The sequence below is a fragment of the Fonsecaea erecta genome (genome assembly GCF_001651985.1).
Source record: "Fonsecaea erecta strain CBS 125763 chromosome Unknown Scaff2, whole genome shotgun sequence".
NCBI lineage: Eukaryota > Fungi > Ascomycota > Eurotiomycetes > Chaetothyriales > Herpotrichiellaceae > Fonsecaea > Fonsecaea erecta.
In genome coordinates, this window is record NW_017387245.1 from 631,842 (window position 1) to 650,576 (window position 18,735).

The window sequence follows — 18,735 nt, forward strand, 5'->3', positions numbered from 1 at the left end:
CTTAGTCCAACCAACGTATTGATCGAGCGACTCGTGTTTTTCCCAGTCAGTCTCGGGATGCATTTCGGACACGTTTTGGAATTCTGTGCTTGACCCCCAGGCCCGGTGCAGTGGTGCTTCGGGCTCCGTCTTGAGAGTTTGGGAGATTACACTATCGGTCACGAATACGATACGACAACTGCCGACACAACATGAGGCGCGTGGCGATCTGGTAGACACATGCGGACAAGCGCCCAGCCAACCAACTGGTTCGCTTGATCCAATTCGGTAGGTGTTCGTACCTACACGACTATTCGTCTTCAGGCGGCATGCGAGAGGTTGAACCCATCCGTCTCACCGTCAGACTTGCGTCGTTGCAATTTCTGTTTTCGAATTGAAACGAATCAGGATCGTTCCAGGAACACAGCCACACGTCGACATGTGGGAGAGTTCCTGTGCTGCGAGCCGTGAATGTCACCTTCTACCCGGGCATCTGCTCCAGAAAATGTGGCGGGCATATCGTATAAGTGCCGGTCTGCTGGACTTTGTATAGAGGAAATAAGCTTGCGTGACATTTGCCTCCTCTCCGTAAATTGCTGACTCTGACACTTCTTTCGCAGACTTGCAAGTGAGGAGGCTTGCTGACTGATGCCATATCGTACCAAAGAGGTTGAAAGAACGACAGTTATGAAGGTTTGCGGAACTGAGCCGGTTTTCACGGCTCAAAAGCACATATATAGATGCGGCTGGCAATTGCCCGCTCAGCTCTGTCGCATCCTCGAACATCTCTACTCGACAGGCGCGCACGACTGCTGACCCAAGCACACAACAATGAGCTCTATACCAACACCAATATCACTGCAAATCATCGTGGTCGGTGGCGGCATCTGTGGTCTCTCCACCGCCATCGCCCTTCGCCGGGCGGGTCACCATGTGACCGTGTATGAGAAGTACCCCGCCAACGCGGATGCTGGGGCCGGGATTGTCGTAGGCGCCAATGCTGTTAAGATCCTGAAGCAGTGGGGTCTCGATCTGGAGGCAGCTGGCATGCTCAAATACAAGGCCGGCTATATCATTGAAGGCAAAACGCTCAAGGTGCTAGACATTGTCTATGGAGAGGGCAGCCATGTGAACGATGAGAAGAGCAATGGCGAGTCAAGTTACATGACTACAAGATCTGACTTGAGGTCGATGCTGAGAAAGGAAGTTGAGAGGGACGCACCAGGGCAAGGCACTATTGAAGTCCGGTATGCGACGGAGATCCTGGATTATGACCCAGAAGCACCAGCGGTCAGGTTTGCGGACGGGAGCTGGAAATCAGCAGACTTTGTGGTCGCGTGTGATGGGATTAGGAGCAAAGCTGCAAGAATTGTGTGCGGCAGAGCCAATCCACCAAAGACCACAGGTATTTCGGCTTTCAGAATGCTGATACCAGCTGAAAAGCTGACCGAGGTCGAGGAAAAATTCAAACACGAAGATCTGATCCGAGAAAAGTTCAACGAGGACAAAGGCACGATCTGGTTTATCCGTGGAAAGGACAGACTCGCCGTGTGGTGGACGTGTCGCTTTGGCAAGATTCAAGCCTTTGATATATACATGCCCGACAACGAAAATTATGCCAGCAGCGAGGATTGGACAGCCAGATGCAACAAGCAGGTTCTTCTTGATGAGTTTGGGCAGTGGCATCCATTGTTCGCGGAGATGTTCAGCACCGCCGATGACGATCCGATGTTGTGGAAAGTGTGTGCCAGAGAGCCTCTGGACACCTTGCACAAAGGAAATTTGTGCATGCTGGGCGATGCCTTACACTCGATGCCTCCGTTCCGAGGGCAAGGAGGCAGCCAGTCCATCGAGGATGCCGGAGTTCTCGAAATGATCGCAGCCAACATCACCGACAAGGCTGACCTGCCGAAACGGTTCGAGATATTGGAAAGGCTGAGAGTTCCGAGGTATTCCTGTATCCAAACGGTCTCCACGGTCCGCCAAGACGAGGTCAACATGGAAGAACGCTATCTCGAGGTGTTTGATCAATGTCGAAAATGGTTTGGGGGAGAGGATCAATCTCACCGTGAGTTGGATTCCCGACTGAGTAGATGAGCAGGACACTAAAAAGCATAGTGAGCAGCAGGTCAGCTTTTCAACGATGGATGCTTTCCTACGACGCCCGAGAAGCAGCACGAAGAGCTGTAAGCACAGCTGTGTAGGTATGGTGCCAACACGGAAAAAGGAGGGTATGGTACTGTAGAATGCCTGTTGTCGCCCATGGCGGGACTTTTCCTATTCCGGCGCGCCAAGAGCCGCGAATGTCTGTCATTTGAAATTGAAATGAACCAGCATGTCAGTTGATAGAATGTGCCGTCACTCCATTTTTTCCACATCCAATATAGTCTTGATATCCTCTGAAGTACAGCAATTATGTCAGACCAGCAAGACAGCCGCCCGGCGAAGCAGCGGCGAATCCACGGGACACCACTGCTTGGGCAGACAAGCCCTGGGGAGGATGACGAAGACTCTTCGAGTTCCTCTTCATCCTCGTCCGTACAGCTGCCGACGACTCGCCTTTCTCACCGGCCGCTGAAGGGCACCAACTTACCACTTATGGAGAGTTCTTCTAGTGACGAAGAAGAAATAGACGACGAGGACGAGGACGACAACGAGACGACATCGTCTTCAGATTCTGACGATTCAGACAGCGAGGAGATGTCAGAGGAAGAAGAAGACGAAGAAGAGGGTGAGGATGTCGAGGACGGTCAAACCGCACGTTGCGCCGTGCCACCCAGTCGAGAGTCGGACCTCAAATCTCGATTGCAGTCATTCCTGCCGCAGCTTCAGCAAGCAAATAAGGAACTCGAGAACTCGAAAGAAGTAGCGGACAAACGGATTGACCATGTGTCGGACGATGCCGAGCACTACATCGAGATGGAGGTGGGTTTGGGTGTCTTGTCTGAGCAGGACGACGGTGCCACTCAAATACGACTTCCGCATTTACCCTCCAGCGACGAGGAGGACAATGCCGAGGATGACGAGATTAATGATGGGCAAGACGGTATGGGAAACAGTGTGTTGTCTCGATTACTTGGTGCGAACGGGACAAAGGGGATCAAGCGAAAAATCGAGGAACTGTGATCCAGGGACTGAGGCTTTTTATAATTGTTGATAAGGAGTCTGTGCGGGGAGTGGCGTCTGGGGCAAGGAGTCCGTGGGAGGCAGCAACATGGATGTCACCGATGCTTATTATTATTGGCCTTCTACCGAGTACAGAGTATGAGGAACTTGACATGTAATAATAAAGTCGTTACCGGGAAATCCGCATCACTGGGCCCACGTCTGGGACTAATAGTGAGCCCACTATGTCAAGAAGCTCTGTTTGCACAACTTGAAGTGGTGGCAGAGGATCTGCACGGTTCAATATATAAGTGTTTGACAGAGTAGACGACAAGGAATGTAGACAAGGGGGCGTAGGACTATTCCTAGGTACCCTCTCAAGCTAGGGACATAAGTACGCGTAGTCCGAGGCCATCACGCTCATGGAAGAACCGACTCGCTCTCGCAGGGTGAAGGAGGGACCGTGCCCGTGGTGCCTTCCCAGGGGACCCCCTGAGCCCTCCTTTGGGCCCTCATTAAAACTTGACAGTCTGGAGGGGGGAGGATTTTGGGCTACTGCGACGGTGTAGTCAGCAAGGTGAGCTGGCCCAGCCGGCCCTCAGCCGACGAAAGCGACAAGACGAGGCTGAAAGAGAACGCTGAAAAGATGGTTGCATCGATCATGGGTAGGTGAGCGACAAGAAAGATGTACTCGTCGCCGCGCATCAAACGACTGGAGAAGACAACTTCAAATATGAAAGATGACCAGACGTTTGTGGAGGTGTGGTCGATAAGAACAGCGCAAGTGGCTTTGTGCGAGTATATCGCTTTTTGCATCCAGTGTTGCGCTTGGTTCCTGGATCATTGTGTACCGTGTAGCCTGAGCCAACTGATTCCTTCCATATCTTCGAAAGACCGTGTCTTTAACCACCGCTCAGGGTCCATCTTTGCTAGGTTGCAACCGCCACTTTGGCTGGCGTTGCACGGTCATCGTTCTCCACGAGCTTATGATGTACCGTGACTTGGTGATAGACTACCTGAGCAGGTCAATCCTCTCGACAACCTCACGCATAGACATAAATTTCCCATGCCAACAATCAAGCATTATGGCTCCCATGGGCAGATCCGCCACATCGGGAAATTGATTGCTTTCGTATAGACGTTCGACGCGCTCTTGTGCGTTTTTCATTCCCTTCAACTCATAATTTGGGGGGCTGCCGGTCACAATTTTGTAAATTGCACAGCCCAGGGCAAAGATATCGGTCTGCACCGTGGCGCGGGGCGTTGATGGCTTGTAGCTAAACCACTCATACGAGGAAGTCGGCCCTTTCCCATCAATGCTGCAGCCTTCGAAGTCGATGAGTTTTAAATTGCCGTGAGCGATGATCATGTTTCGGCATCCCACATCAGCCTGGATAATGTTGTAGTCATGTAGGTATTGTAACCCTGTAGCCGCCTGTTTGATCCAGCGATATTTTGTGCGCAAAGGAATGGAACGAGCACTTGTTTGCTCAGAGAGTCGATTTCGAAGTACTTGTCCGCGCTCGAGAACAATAGAACCATCATCCAGAGCGCCTAGAAATTCCGCAATGTTGGGATGGCGGCCCAGGCGTTCATAAACTTCTCGCTCGGCACGAATCTCAGCATCATTGTCGCCCTCACATCTTTTCACCACTCGTCGCGCATCGAGGGCGTACACATTGCCTGATTTTCCAACGTCGATACAGTCCAGTCCCTCGATAGTAGAAGTTGACGGGAAGCTGCGATTATTCACGTATGTCTTCTTCAGCGCGAATGTGTAGCACATGATGAGAGGGAGAGATTCGGGAGCGGTCGTTTATTTACATGCCTACTTTAGACCAATAATGTTTCAACCCTGATGTCACGTGGCTCAAATGACAGACTGCATCTCACGCTGACTTTGCATGATACAGTAGCGAGCTGCAACGAGACGATTCTCTCTAGATGTTCAAGTGCTGGCGGTCCTTCTAGATGACCCTCAACGTTGGCTTTTGCGTTGGAGCAGTCGACATTTTCGGGTATGTACTGGGCTCGTAGACGGCCTTTGCTGAGCTTCACGCGACTTCCTAATCTATTATTTGACACATAACTAGAAAGGATTTCGGGCAACTCACCTGGTTGGGGTATTGACCGAGAATTCGTAGGATCAGTTCCCCATATTCCGTAGTTTTCGTTGAGTAGGCCGGCTGCCTCCGTTAACATAGCGTCCGTGACTTCGCGTCAGTCGAACGTCTCAAACAGTTGCTTTACCATGGTTGGTCTGTGAGGCTTCTCAATGCATTTTACACGAAGTTCAGTGCGGAAGTCGACTGCTTTTTCAGCAGGGTGAGAGGACGACATGGTGGGAACGGGAAGCCATATATATCATCCCCCCACGTCGTATTAGCGGCAAGAAAGGGGATCAATGCCGGGGGTTGTGTTGGGATGTGAAAGGCAGCAATCAGAAGAACAAAGGCTGGTTTCACACCTCTGCTGCCCCAGATAATCTTTACGCGGGGATGGAAAATGGCCAGGAGGCACACTACTAACTAACTTGGCCTGGGCGAGCAACCAAAACTCCCGGTCGTGGCAACGTCATTGTTTAGATCTAACCCGAAACTGTCACCCGAGCCACGGCCACGCGGATTATCCCCCAGAACCACCGCACCAAACCTAGCGCCCCCCCAATGAGCTAGTCGATCGCTTCACCGTTATTTCATGTATGTTTCCTTACATTGCAGATATCGTGCAGTCATCCAAGAGTGCATCCATCTCCTCGACCGAACTTCGACGATGGTGCCACCGTCACGAGCTCTCACTCATGAGGTCCGAGCAAAGACCCCAACACACTCGACCGCCTCGAGTCCCTCTCTCAGGTCCAAGACACCTGTGAGTGTGCCGATGACACCGACGAACAGCACGATGGCTCCTGGCGGCAATGTCAAGGTCGTTGTTCGAGTCAGGGCATTTCTTCCTCGAGGTAAGGACACCATGGCTGCTTGGTCACTTGGCAGATGCTAACAGTTGTCGGTAGAAATCGACCGAGGCGCACAATGCCTGATTGAGATGAACCCACGCACCCAGTCGACGAAGCTGCTCGTCCCCCCTTCGTCCGACCCGGCGAATGCAAGAGCACAGACGCGAAAAGTGGTAGAGGAGAAGCTATTCACATTTGACAATTCATTCTGGTCGCACAATACACGAGACGAACACTATGCGACGCAAGAGGATGTCTATAATTGTTTGGGAGAAGAGTTTCTCGACCACAATTTCGAAGGCTACCACACATGCATCTTTGCGTACGGGCAGACGGGCTCAGGCAAGAGTTATACCATGATGGGCACGCCAGAGCAGCCCGGTTTAATCCCACGAACCTGCGAGGACCTGTTCCAACGCATCGAGTCCAACGAGAGCGCCAATATCAGCTACAGTGTCCGGGTGTCATACTTCGAGGTCTACAACGAGCACGTACGGGATCTGTTCCAGCCTCGGACGGAACCTCCACAATACCTCAAAATTCGCGAATCTCCGACGGAGGGGCCGTACGTTAAGGACTTGACAGAAATCCAAGTCAAGAATTACGGCGAGATCCTCAAGTACATGCGCATGGGCGATAGCTCCCGGACCACCGCCTCGACCAAGATGAATGACACATCGTCTCGGTCTCATGCAGTCTTCACCATCATGCTGAAACAAATCCACCACGATTATCGGACAGACGAGACGACCGAAAGACTGGCTCGGATAAGGCTGGTGGATCTGGCAGGATCTGAACGTGCCAAAGCCACAGAGGCCACTGGACAGAGACTTCGCGAAGGGGGCAACATCAATAAATCGCTGACCACACTAGGGAGAGTGATTGCGGCGCTCGCCGACCCCAAACACGGGCGAAGCCACCCAGCAAAACGGACAAATCGTGACATCGTGCCGTATCGTGATTCGATCCTGACCTGGTTGTTGAAGGATTCACTCGGTGGAAACTCAAAGACCGCCATGATTGCTTGTATAGCACCATCGGACTACGATGAAACCTTGTCGACCCTTCGATATGCGGATCAGGCCAAACATATCCGCACCAAGGCTATTATCAACCAAGATCATGTATCATCTGCCGAGAAAGACGCACAAATCAACGAGATGCAAGAGACGATCCGAGCGCTGAGGTGGACGCTGAGCCAGCAGCAACAGAATGGTAGTGCCTCTGTGATGAAAGCTGTGCAAGAAACCGCCGATGCACAATCGGAGAAGATCCGTGAGTTCACGACGAAGTATGAAAACATGTTGCAGATCATGGAAGAGAAGTTGGCTATCTCCGAATCGAAGGTGCGTCAGCTGGAGGAAGAAAAAGAGGCTTTGAGCATTCATTTGAAGCTTGTGCTTGACGAGCTCAAGAACCCCATCGTCATCAACAAAGATGACACCGAATCTGTCTACGGGAGGTCTAGAGCGCCGACCCCAGACATGATATACGAAGACGAAACAGCCTCTAGCGACGAGGTAGATACAGAGTCCGAGCCCGACGACGAGGCAGCTGAGATGCAGGCGGAGATGGAAGCATTGATCTCTGATTTGGGAATGTTCAAGAAAAAGATTGCTGCCGACCACGAGATGTTCGGCATCACCGTTGCAGCATGAAGCACGCACCAAAACCGCAGGACGAAAGTGAACGTTTTCTCAGTCAGTTAGCGAGGCGTTGGGTCTTCGTGGTGTATGGCGTCCTGGGCTCTTGGACTATGGTCTGCTAGCCGTCACGGATGCCATTGGGAAACTCGTATACATAGTGGAATCAAGCCCTTTACAGCACAACAGAAGCAAATGCATGGACTACCTGCAACACGTGCCCTCATTCCTGTTACATTTCTTGACAGGCTCTCTGATTATTGCCCTCCCCAACATTTCTTGTTAATATGCCATCTCTTCTCAATTCTTAATCTACGGCGTTATACCTCTCGACGAAGCTAGCTACTTCCCGCAGATGCGTCACCCACCAGACGACGGACTGATTGCTCTCCATTGATCCTCCTTGACCAGGTATGCTTTTTGAATACTTAGCCCAGCGGTCAAAGTCAAGCCTCAACACCGCGACTCCCACTCTCTCCAGGGTCTCCTTCAACTCGGACTGTCCACTGCCCATCGGCTCATCACGCATACAAACGCCCACGTCGGCAGCGACAATGCAGTCAAAATCTGTGGACGAGTCGCCAACGTAGAGAATGTCGCCGGTCCCGCCATCTCGTCGTAGCCTTGCGAGGGCATCCAGTTTATCGGCGCTAGTGCGAATACTGACGAAGTCTAGACCGTCGTCCCCGGGACGTTCAACTTCGCAGGCAAGACGGTTAGCAAGAATCGAGATGGAGTCGACTGTGCCTTTCAGAGGCGAGTTATCATCTGCCAGCGCTGCTGATAGACATGCCCTGATGAAGGCAGCGCTCCAGTTCACGCTGAGGATGGAGACGGGAACAGGAGGCCGAGCAACTTCTGCAGTCTCATTCGTGGCATGGCTCGCCAGTGAAAGAAGGTCCTTCCATCCCTCCCGGAGCTCGACCTCATTATCTCGCACTGCATCCTCTGCAGCCGTCCAGATGTCCTGCTTCGTGACGTCCGAAAAGATCCCGGCGTCCTGGACGCGCTGGAGACTCCTGAGCTCGACGTCTTTCAAACTCGCGAGCCACGCGCTTTCCTGGGCCACGGTTCTGCGTTCTGGGCGGGCCGGGCGATACGAGTCCCGGTGCTGCTTGTAGTCCGACATGTAGGCCTGGACGATCTGGTCCCATGGCGTGAGGCTCCTCCGGTGTCGATTATTATTACGCGTGCTGTACCCGATGGCGGCCAGCACGTGCAGCGTGTCGCGCCGGGTCAGGGTGCCGTCCCAGTCGAGGACGATGCGTAGCGGTTTTTGTTGTTGTTTCATCTCTCGCCTTGTTTGAGGGGGCCTCCTTGGGTGATATATGCATGCGGATGCTGGACTCTTATGTGAGGAGGGGAGGTATTTGCGCATTCATCCTCTGTTGTGTAGGAAGGGAATGTTGTGCTTGGTGGTCGCGAATCCCCGGAAAGAAGATCTTGCTTGGCTTATCACTAGCGGGATCGTCATCGCCTTCGATCTCCTCCGGTGACACGCTCTCTCGTAGCTAGATTTGAAGATGTCTACCAAGTATAGATCCTGCCTGATCCAGGCTCTACCAGTCCCAAAACCGAGCTATGCTGCTCTGAGCCAATGTCAATAATAAAACATACAATCTCTTCCTGAGACTACAAAATACTTGAATGGTAGTGAAAGTGCATGGTCAAAAGCTATCCTAAGCCTGATGCTTGCTTGGGTGAGGCCTCTTTATGCTCAGATTCATGTCGCTAGATCCCTCTTCCTCAGGTAGCTCGCACTACAAAATACTCACATGCTCCTGCACGACTTGTTGAAGCGTCTTCGTTCAAATTCTAGGACTTTGCCGAAGGACACATGCCCTTGATTCGTTGAATCATGTCTACGTGTTGCCAGATGCAATCTGGCTCTCTCCCAACTCGTAGTCGTTGAGCGATGCAGTTCCGGAGATTCTTGATCTCTTATATCGGCGTGACCTGATCGGTGCTAGTTTCACACTCAAACATACACACACACACCCCAGGTGTTGTGACAATGCTTTTGCATCCGATACGGTGCTTGCTGATAGGGATTGAATCGGTCAGTTCAGCGTGAATGATGGTTCGTGGCAGGGCCAAGACTACACCCCAGACTGGTCTCTGAATATTTGCTCAACGAAGCCCTTTTCTGGGAAGCGTATCTTGTCTCTGAAGATTTTTCCGGGAAACGCCCCTCGGCGGAGTGCCTCGCGGCCTTGTAATATACTTCCTTAAAACAGTAGTCTGAGGCACCAATTACCTTTTATGGACTTGGTGGCGAGCACTCTGAAGAGGCGACAGGCCGGCTCGGCATATGCGAGACGCCAATCCACCCTGTTGACAAAATCGGTTCGTAGATGATACGCTTCCTCTTGGGCTAGCATACCCCGGGAGGGACTTCCGACGGGATGCCACTCCTTGGTATTAGCAGCAGCCTTGCCTGGACATATTGCATTACATCGACTCCGAAGCTCAGACGCTACAACAATATTTCTTTTTACGCTGCGGGAGATTTGGCGTGTGAACCTCCAATACAATTTACCCAGACGAAGCTCACATCGCTGAATTTGTTCGATCTATCAAAAACATGGCGACAAGGCAAGGTCTGCGAGTCTGCAAGACCAAGCCCCGGGTTTTCATCGTCTCAGACATCTCCAATGAGCCTGATGACGCCGAATCCTTGGTCCGCTACTTGCTCTACTCGAACGAATTCGACACGCGAGGCCTCGTCGCCTGCACTTCGACGTGGCTGAGGACCAACGTCCATCCCGAAGACATGCGCACCATTGTCAAGGCGTACGGAGAAGTGGTGCACAATCTGAACGCGCACGTGCCTCCGGAGAATCGCTATGAGAGCGCTGATTACTTCCTCTCACTCATCAAAACGGGGCCGTCTATGTATGGGAAAGAAGCCCTGAAAGACGACGTGCCTGTGAGTGACGGGGCAGCGTTGCTGATCGAACAAGTCGATCAATCGGCGCAACCCCTGTGGGTTCTCTGCTGGGGCGGCATCAACGTGCTCGCGCAGGCGCTGTATCACGCACAGAAAGCCAAGTCGGCGGCGGACTTTGCCCATTTCCGCTCGAAGCTGCGGGTGTACACCATCTCCGACCAGGACGACACGGGCATCTGGATCCGCGTTAATTTCCCCGATATCTTCTACATCTGCTCTGTCCACGGGTGGAATGAGTACGGGAACGCCGCCTGGACCGGAATCTCTGGCGATGTCTTGCACGACTTCGATCGGGGCGGACCCGACAAAACTAAAATCACCAAGGAGTGGTTGAGAGAACACGTCCAGATTGGGCCCTTGGGCAAAGCCTACCCCGACTACGCGTTCATCATGGAAGGTGACACGCCCACATTCCTCTATCTCATCCAAAACGGTTTAGGACATCCAGAACACCCCGAATGGGGCAGCTGGGGTGGGAGATACACCCGCGTTGATCTGGGCGGATTAACAAACCAATTCCACGACGCAGTTGATGAAGTTGTGGGCATGAACGGCCAAAAATTCCGCAGCAACCAAGCCACCGTATGGCGATGGCGCGACCAGTATCAAAATGACTTTGCCGCACGGATGCAGTGGACATTGACCGATGATCGCAGCAAAGCTAATCATGCACCCGTGGCCATCGTGAATAACAGCACGTCCAGTCCAGAGCCACTGATCTTAGAAATCGAGGCGGGTACGGAGGTGACTCTTGATGCCTCGCAAAGCTACGATCCCGACGGCGACTCCCTGACATTCAAGTGGTCTCAGTACAAGGAACCAACCTCGGCACAGTCACCGATCCACTGGCTCGTTCCGGACATCGAGCTGGTGCCCCTGCAGGATGACCACAGAATCGTGAAACTTACCCTTCCGCCGCCGGAGACATGCGCCGTCAATATCGTCACGGGCAAAGCGTTGGAGAAAGGCATGGCGCTCCATTTCATCCTGGAGGTCACGGACGACGGGTCGCCACGCATGACGACGTACAAGCGCGTCGTCGTGCAGACCACGAACAAGAAGCTCGTCGGCGGAAGGGAAAAGGTCTTTGAGACGGTGACGGCTGCTTTGGGGAAGGATTAGACGGGGTTTGTTCGAAGCTGGAGTGAATGTCTGGGCAGGTAGTGAAAACGAATCACCCTATCCCATCGCTAGACAACACGGTTCTCTTTCAAGAATATGAGACTGGTAATTGTGCGAAGACATGATAGAGTATCGGTCAGGATAACCTTGTCTGCACCTAGAACGGCACCATGAAGCGTATCAGGAACCACCTGACAGATTCTCCTTGATTTACTGTCGTGCCCAATAGTCCTTTATCAGTTGGTGACATTGGGCGCCTGTATGCTGCAAGGCAAAGCGACAGAGTCGCTATATATTATCCTGACAATACCGGGGTTGAAAGGTTTCCTTCAGAGCCCTTCGTACAATCTGCTAATGGCTTAACCGATTGAAGCTGTACATTTGGCTAAGAGAGATACAAAGACCTAACGCATTCTATACAATTACCTCGAGCCAAGTTGCTGCACATTACTAGACGACCACCACCGCCGAGGGGGCGAATCATCCTTCGGTAATGTAACAGCTAGAGAACTTGCGTGTGTCACGACCCAATGATGTCGTCGACCTTCTGCGGCTCGAAACCCCTCTCCTTCTCAAGCATCAACGGGCTTTTGCAGCTCCACGGTGTCCTTGACCACCTCACCCTTCGCCTGGGCGTCCGTCTTGTACGACTTGAACTGCCGGGCGGGGACGCGCTTGGCAAACATCTCATCGATCTCCTCGTAGGTGCGGCCACTGGTCTCGGGCTGGAAGAACCACAAATAGCAGAGGCAGAGGAAGCTGGGCCCGCCGAAGACGAAGGCGACTTTCCCGCCGAGGTTGCCCTTGTCCGGGTTGAACATGTAGGGCAGCACGAACTGCCACATGACGTTGACCGAGTTCTGCAGGGCCAGGCCGATGGCGATGGTCTTGACGCGCAGCCGCGCCGTGGCCGTCTCCGTCATGATCGAGAAGGCCGTCGACCCGATCGACACGTTGTACATCCAGCTGTAGATCAGGATTATGGCCACCGTGCCCTTGATCTCGCCTGGGCTGCCGCCCGTGGCCAGCCCGCCCTCGATGAACAGCAGTACCACCAAGATCGCCAGTCCGTAGAAGGTCAGGTTGCGTCGTCCGACCCGGTCGATCAGGTACGCCGCCATGAGGTTGCCCACGATCGACAGCACCGGCTGCGCGATCTGGATCCGGAAGCTCTCCTTGGCCGAGTAGCCCGCCAGCTGGAGGTAGTAGGTGAAGTATCCCGCGACGAAGGTGATGCCCGTCAGCACCTGGATGATCAGGGGTCCGATGCTGATGATGGTGCGTCGGAGGTTGGACCGCCGGAAGCATTCCAGGTAAGTGACGCCCTCGGTCTCCTGCCGGATCTCTTCGAGTGTCAGCTGGATCAGCGCCAGCCTCTTTTTGCCCTCCTCGCCTTTCTGGCCCAGCATGGCGAGACTCTTAAGCGCCTTTTCGGGTTTTCCTTTTGAAGCTAGCCACCAGGGAGATCTATAAGGCACGAAATGTCAGCGACGGTCGCAACCAGTAGAGGAGTCAAGATATACATACTCGGGCATGAAAGGAGACAGGATCGCGGAGACACCGGCGAAACCGTATTGGCAGCAGAACACCACCCGGTAGGCCCAACGAGTATCGACGTCGCCGGTGTAATTGACAATGATAAAGGCCAAGAGGGGGCCAATCTGGGACGTGGAGTCAGCACTCATGTTTTCAAATTTGTTCACTCTGTCTAAGGCTGTCATAATCCTAGACAATGGCAGGAGGAGGAAGGATGGCCACGTACACCAAAAGCGACGCCGATGCCGACTGTGAAAATGCCTCTCCAGGCATGTGGTGTAATCTAAGCCGTCTGTTAGCCATAAACTCAAGACTCTGCAGCGATTAATGCTTGACATACCTCTCCGACATAAGTGGTCATGACGCCCTGAATAGCGCCGACCGCAAAGCCGTTCAAGAACTTTCCACCGAAGAAGACCGGATTCGTCGTCGCAGCAAACTCGATGCTGATGGCCGCGAAGCTGATGGCCAACCCGCCGATCAGGGTAAACTTACGGCCAATGATGTCGGCGATGGCGGCGCCGCCCAGCACGCCGACGATGGCTGATGCCACGGGGGCGGCGTTGAAGGCCGACTGCCACTCGGCAGGCAGGACGTAGTTGCCGTCGAAGGACGAGCCGAAGTCCTTGCGGAACTCGGGGATCCCCAGCACAGACCCTCCCGCCTGGACCTCGAAGGCCGCCAGGATGATGGTCCAACAAGCGTAGACGCACCAGGCGCACGACCACGGGTATCTTTTCAGAGACAGCCACACGCCCAACTCGTGATCTTCCTGGTTGGCCAGGTGGCCGAGCTGCTCGTCCGCGGTGACCTCCATGTGGTCGACGCTGAGCTTTTCCTTCCTCGTGGCATCGAGGGATTGTCTCTCAGGGTCCGCCGTCCCGAGTTGGGAGATGTTGGGGTTCTCCATGAATAGTCAAGGCGGCACAGGTATGAATGGTTTCTTCTTGCTATTAACAAACAGCAGGACTCGGTGGTGGAAGAAATAGTAGCAGTGGGTGAAGGTCAGACAGCACGACAAGGGACATGATCCAGCGACAGCAAGAGCAGCAGCAGGCACAATGGGGGAGGGATATGGAGGTCCTTTTCTAGAACCAGATTCAACATGCAAGACCCCATGGGCAACAGGCACGCGGCCTGCAAGCGAAGGGCGGAGGAATTGCCGAAATTTCTGCCCAGGGTTGTTGTGCGGGTCGCTGGCCACAATTGGTGCTTATTCTTGGAGAGATGTGGAGACCGTGAGCGGGTATTGAGACTAATTGGGAAATGTGAGGCTGAAATGTCCTAAAGAGGTAGGTACTACCACTGTAGGGAGCTAGTCTCCTGATGCGTGAACATGGTTTTGCTCAATCCCCCTTCTGTCTATGTCCACGCGACGTCGTACTATATGGTGGCCATGCCCGAATGGGATATGATTTGTACTGCCCCAGGTAAAGTCATGCGTTACCCCAGGCTCTCCACTACGAACTGGGTCGGAGTGTAGCCTGCCGAGTTGATTCGCCAGTGCATATGCAAATACTCAGGGCACGCCCACCCGTCAAATTACCGACGAGTGTGTGCTCTATCCAAACCAGCGAGCTCTGTGGATAGCTCTCTTCTCTGTCAAACTTCCCTTCGTTAGCCCTTATGAGCTACCGAGACGCCGAGTTTGAAGCATGGAAGTGGCTGTTGAGATGTAGAAGTTCGTAGGCGTGCTACTGTAGATTACCACCGGACGCTACTATGCCGTTGGTTCTCGGGACTGTTTCTTCGTGATCTAGGCTACAGAGGGTCCTCTTGCAAAGCTCACAAGCGAAATAGTGTAGAAAGGCATATTCCTTCGCTCAACCGTGACCTTTTCATAGTAATGACTTCGCTGCAGTCTTTTGTGGGCAATTGATCGAGGGACTTGGAATCCTGGAGTCCTTCTACGTAAAGAGGAGCAGCCCTGGTCCCTGGCAAGCGCCAGTTATAAACACCTCGTACTATTCTATGGGTGAACGAGGGGAGAAAGTGAATCACAGAGCCCCTGAGCCAGACACTTTTGGAATGACCGATGAACTGTGGCAATAGCGGAGATAAAACCGTCCTAACTGAGCCAAAGGGGGTGGGAGGCGCTTTTGACACATCAACATTAGCATTGAACCCAATGACAGAACGTTGCGACGACGTGTTTGGAATTGCCTGTTGAATCAGCTGATTGTTTGCGTTGTGGGCAGTTCCAAGGAGCGCTCCAGCTGCTCGAGCCTCTCCATTGATGCGTGTGCTGCTTTTGTGGAGCGACGGTATTGAGACAGGATGAGTATTACAGCAATTGCCCAAATTTTGCCTTCGAGTCCCAGACGTCGGCCAAACGAGAAAGTAGTGCCTCGAGCTATTTTGCCTCTCTCTTTTTTTCCCCGTGCCGTTCTGTTTTTGCCCCGCTTCGTAGCCGCAGCAGAGGGGCTTTCATTGATCGACGACATAAGCTCCCGGAAGATGAGCGGTGCTTAAAGATACCCGAAGCAGCAGGCCAGATAGCGTAGACTCCGAGCGAAAAGGTGCTGCTCGCATTATGGGCTCTTCCTATCCGTCAGAGGCTCCGAGGTAAGCCAACCCTATATGGGCAAAGGATTCAATTGCCGATACTTTCGCCCATGTATGGTGCCCCCGAGGGCCATCAGGATCGGAAATGACCACCCCGTTACACCGGCTCAGCTCAGTCCGGCGAGCCAACTGTACGCGACACCCCGACTTGGCCCTCGGGCTGTCCTCGCCGCTGGCTTGTCGCTTGCACAAAGCCGTGCTTTACCAGTATCGAATCTCTGCTTGCAGACGTGCCCCCCTAGTCGCCAATCTGAAAGATTCGGAGATCTTTTCAACTGGTTCTCACGTACCTAAGTAGAAGAACCATTTGCAGTGTTGAACCTCTCTCGCGCCTCCAATCTCCCAACATGGCGCCCTCAGCGAGCCTCACGAGCTCTCAGCTCATCAATGGCGACATACCAGTCCCCAAAGCGCCTGTCGCCAGCGTAACAGAAATCTCGAACGGGGATGTGGCGACTCCTTCTGTTGACGACCAGAATTCTAGATTCGCCCTGTACAAGAACCCCTCTCTCTTCGTTACGCCAAACCACACTATCCATCTCAAGGAATCTTCAATACCGAGGATACGATCAACCGAAGTCCTGATCCACGTCCGTGTCACGGGGATTTGCGGTTCAGACCTCCATCTGTGGCATCGAGGAGCCATCGGACCTCTCGTTGTCAACCACTCGCACATTCTGGGCCACGAAGCATCCGGCGTGGTCCTCGAGGTCGGCTCAGCCGTCACGCATCTTGCCCCGGGGGACCGAGTCGCGATTGAGCCTCAGGTCCCCTGTCAGATGTGCTTCCTCTGTACATCCGGCAAATACAATCTGTGCGAGAAGGTGGCCTTCTCCGGCGTGTGCCACGGCGGCACCATTAGGCGTTTTCTCGCCCACGAGGCTCGTTATTGCCACAAACTCCCCGATAGCATGACCTTCGCACAGGGTGCGCTTCTCGAGCCGCTGTCTGTCATTCTGCACGCCATCAGACAGTGCAAAGGATCGATAGGGATCGGTCAGCCGGTCCTGGTGTGTGGCGCCGGTCCGATCGGTTTGATCGCGTTGGCTGCCGCAAGAGCGTCAGGGGCGTGGCCGTTGGTGATCACGGATGTCGAGGAATCACGCTTGGACTTCGCGAGGCAATTTGTGCCAGGATGTCAAACGTACCATGTCCAGCCTTCGAAGAGTCCGCTACAAGCGTCGGAGGAGATCAGATTACTCTTCGGCTGCGCGGGCGGTCGCGACGTTGAAAAGGGCATCCCTGATGCCGGCGAGTACCATGCGCCGACAACAGTCCTGGAATGCACGGGGGTCGAAGCGAGCGTCGTCACGGCCGCGTATAGCTGTCGGCGGGCCGGAGTGGTCATGGTGGTCGGGGTCGGGCGGAGTATCATGAACAATCTCCCCTTCATGCACCTCAGCCTGGCGGAGATCCAACTCAGGTTCATCAACCGGTACTCTGACACCTGGCCTGCGGGCATCAACGCTCTCGCAAATGGTCAGGTGCTGAATCTAGACGCCTTGGTGACGCACACGTTTCCGCTGCAAGAGGCTGTCGAGGCAATGAAGGTGTGCTCTGATCCTACGAAAAGAAGCATAAAAGTTCAAATTGTGGACGATCAGGAGATTGTACCGTAGCTGATATCAGGTCTGGATGAACTTTCCAGAGAGCTGCCATTGTTTAAATATTCAAATATTCAATGATAGAAATAGATTTAGGTACATGCGTGGATTGACCGCTTCATCGATCTTGAACGTCCTGAAGTTTCAGTAGCCAAGGGAGATACATCCTTATACCACCACTTACAACCCCAACTGCCTTCATGCGAAAATCCGCAATGGTTTGTGGAGATAAAAGCCAGGATCGTTGAACCTAAGCCCCTTATCGAGAGCGCTAATCGCTTTGATCTCCTCCTGCGTCAGCTCGAAGCTGCCACCTCCCACTTCCAGGTTCTGTGCGAGGCGATCGATGTTGTTGGACTTGGGGATGACGGCAATGTTTCGCTGCGTGGCCCACCGCAGCAGCACCTGAGCCGGGGTCTTGTTCGTTCTGGCCGCTGCTTTCTTGACGGGCTCGACGTCGAACAAAAGAGGGATGTCTTTCGCCCTCTCTCGAAACGCGGCCGGCAACTCCAAGAAACTCTGCGGGCCGAACGAAGAGTAGGCAGTGATGACGATCTTCTCTTCCTGCGCCAGCTCGATGAGATCGGGCTGCACGAGATACGGGTGATGCTCGATCTGGAGAGAAGAGATCGGGTGTCGGCAGTATGTCTGGATGTCGTACAGTGTCTGTGCCTGGGCGTTGGAGATACCAATCGATTTGACGATTCCTTGGTCCACGACCTCCTCCAACACCTGCCACGTTTCTTGGATGGGCACGTTGGCTCTCTCAATCACCTTCTGCTCTGCATCCATCCACCAACCCTGTTCGGTCAGTACCTCGTTTGCCAGGTAATCAGGTAACTGTGATGGGGTAAACTCACTGGATATCGCAATTTCTCTGGCTCAATGTACTTGAGTGCGATGGGGAAGTGAATCAAGTACAAGTCGATATATCCCAGACCCCAAGCTTCATTCTGGGCCTTGGCCATCGCCAATGCATGATCACGTTGGTGGTAGTTGTTCCAGAGCTTCGTCGTGACAAAAATGTCCTCGCGCCGGACCAGTCCCTCGTTGATGGCACGGCGAATACCCTCGCCAGCCTGTTTTTCATTTTGATAGTCATACGCGCCGTCAAAAAGCCGGTAGCCAGCTTTGATGGCCTTTTCAGAGACATCAGCCCTGGCCGAATGAGATAGTTGTCTATGGCATACTCACGTGATAGACGGTGTCAGCGGCCTTGTCGGCTGGGACTTTCCACAGTCCAAAGCCGACCAGGGGCATTTTGTGCCCGGAGGC

The 18,735-nt window shown here is 53.4% G+C and overlaps 9 protein-coding genes across 9 annotated transcripts; 5 read left to right on the plus strand and 4 right to left on the minus strand.

Annotated features, from left to right (window-relative positions):
* Nucleotides 1-810: 810 nt before the first annotated feature.
* AYL99_01999 (hypothetical protein) lies at nt 811-2,076 on the plus strand (the record flags this gene model as incomplete). Its single annotated transcript, XM_018833515.1, has 1 exon — nt 811-2,076. The coding sequence occupies one exon, from the start codon at nt 811-813 to the stop codon at nt 2,074-2,076; it is 1,266 nt and encodes a 421-aa protein (XP_018696139.1).
* A 318-nt stretch (nt 2,077-2,394) lies between these two features.
* On the plus strand, nt 2,395-3,105 carry AYL99_02000 (hypothetical protein; the record flags this gene model as incomplete). The annotated part of the gene is made up of 1 exon (XM_018833516.1): nt 2,395-3,105. The coding sequence occupies one exon, from the start codon at nt 2,395-2,397 to the stop codon at nt 3,103-3,105; it is 711 nt and encodes a 236-aa protein (XP_018696140.1).
* Nucleotides 3,106-4,096: 991 nt separating this feature from the next.
* AYL99_02001 (hypothetical protein) lies at nt 4,097-4,870 on the minus strand (the record flags this gene model as incomplete). The annotated part of the gene is made up of 1 exon (XM_018833517.1): nt 4,097-4,870. One exon carries the CDS (start codon nt 4,868-4,870, stop codon nt 4,097-4,099), a length of 774 nt encoding a protein of 257 aa, XP_018696141.1.
* Nucleotides 4,871-5,985: 1,115 nt separating this feature from the next.
* Nucleotides 5,986-7,698, plus strand: AYL99_02002 (hypothetical protein; the record flags this gene model as incomplete). The annotated part of the gene is made up of 2 exons (XM_018833518.1): nt 5,986-6,043; nt 6,098-7,698. The coding sequence occupies 2 exons, from the start codon at nt 5,986-5,988 to the stop codon at nt 7,696-7,698; spliced, it is 1,659 nt and encodes a 552-aa protein (XP_018696142.1).
* A 292-nt stretch (nt 7,699-7,990) lies between these two features.
* AYL99_02003 (hypothetical protein) lies at nt 7,991-8,974 on the minus strand (the record flags this gene model as incomplete). Its single annotated transcript, XM_018833519.1, has 1 exon — nt 7,991-8,974. The coding sequence occupies one exon, from the start codon at nt 8,972-8,974 to the stop codon at nt 7,991-7,993; it is 984 nt and encodes a 327-aa protein (XP_018696143.1).
* A 1,293-nt stretch (nt 8,975-10,267) lies between these two features.
* AYL99_02004 (hypothetical protein) lies at nt 10,268-11,755 on the plus strand (the record flags this gene model as incomplete). Its single annotated transcript, XM_018833520.1, has 1 exon — nt 10,268-11,755. The coding sequence occupies one exon, from the start codon at nt 10,268-10,270 to the stop codon at nt 11,753-11,755; it is 1,488 nt and encodes a 495-aa protein (XP_018696144.1).
* Nucleotides 11,756-12,327: 572 nt separating this feature from the next.
* Nucleotides 12,328-14,201, minus strand: AYL99_02005 (hypothetical protein; the record flags this gene model as incomplete). The annotated part of the gene is made up of 4 exons (XM_018833521.1): nt 12,328-13,222; nt 13,283-13,416; nt 13,518-13,574; nt 13,632-14,201. 4 exons carry the CDS (start codon nt 14,199-14,201, stop codon nt 12,328-12,330), a joined length of 1,656 nt encoding a protein of 551 aa, XP_018696145.1.
* Nucleotides 14,202-16,203: 2,002 nt separating this feature from the next.
* Nucleotides 16,204-17,475, plus strand: AYL99_02006 (hypothetical protein; the record flags this gene model as incomplete). Its single annotated transcript, XM_018833522.1, has 1 exon — nt 16,204-17,475. One exon carries the CDS (start codon nt 16,204-16,206, stop codon nt 17,473-17,475), a length of 1,272 nt encoding a protein of 423 aa, XP_018696146.1.
* A 183-nt stretch (nt 17,476-17,658) lies between these two features.
* AYL99_02007 (D-xylose reductase xyrA) lies at nt 17,659-18,720 on the minus strand (the record flags this gene model as incomplete). Its single annotated transcript, XM_018833523.1, has 3 exons — nt 17,659-18,261; nt 18,321-18,599; nt 18,655-18,720. The coding sequence occupies 3 exons, from the start codon at nt 18,718-18,720 to the stop codon at nt 17,659-17,661; spliced, it is 948 nt and encodes a 315-aa protein (XP_018696147.1).
* Nucleotides 18,721-18,735: the final 15 nt, after the last annotated feature.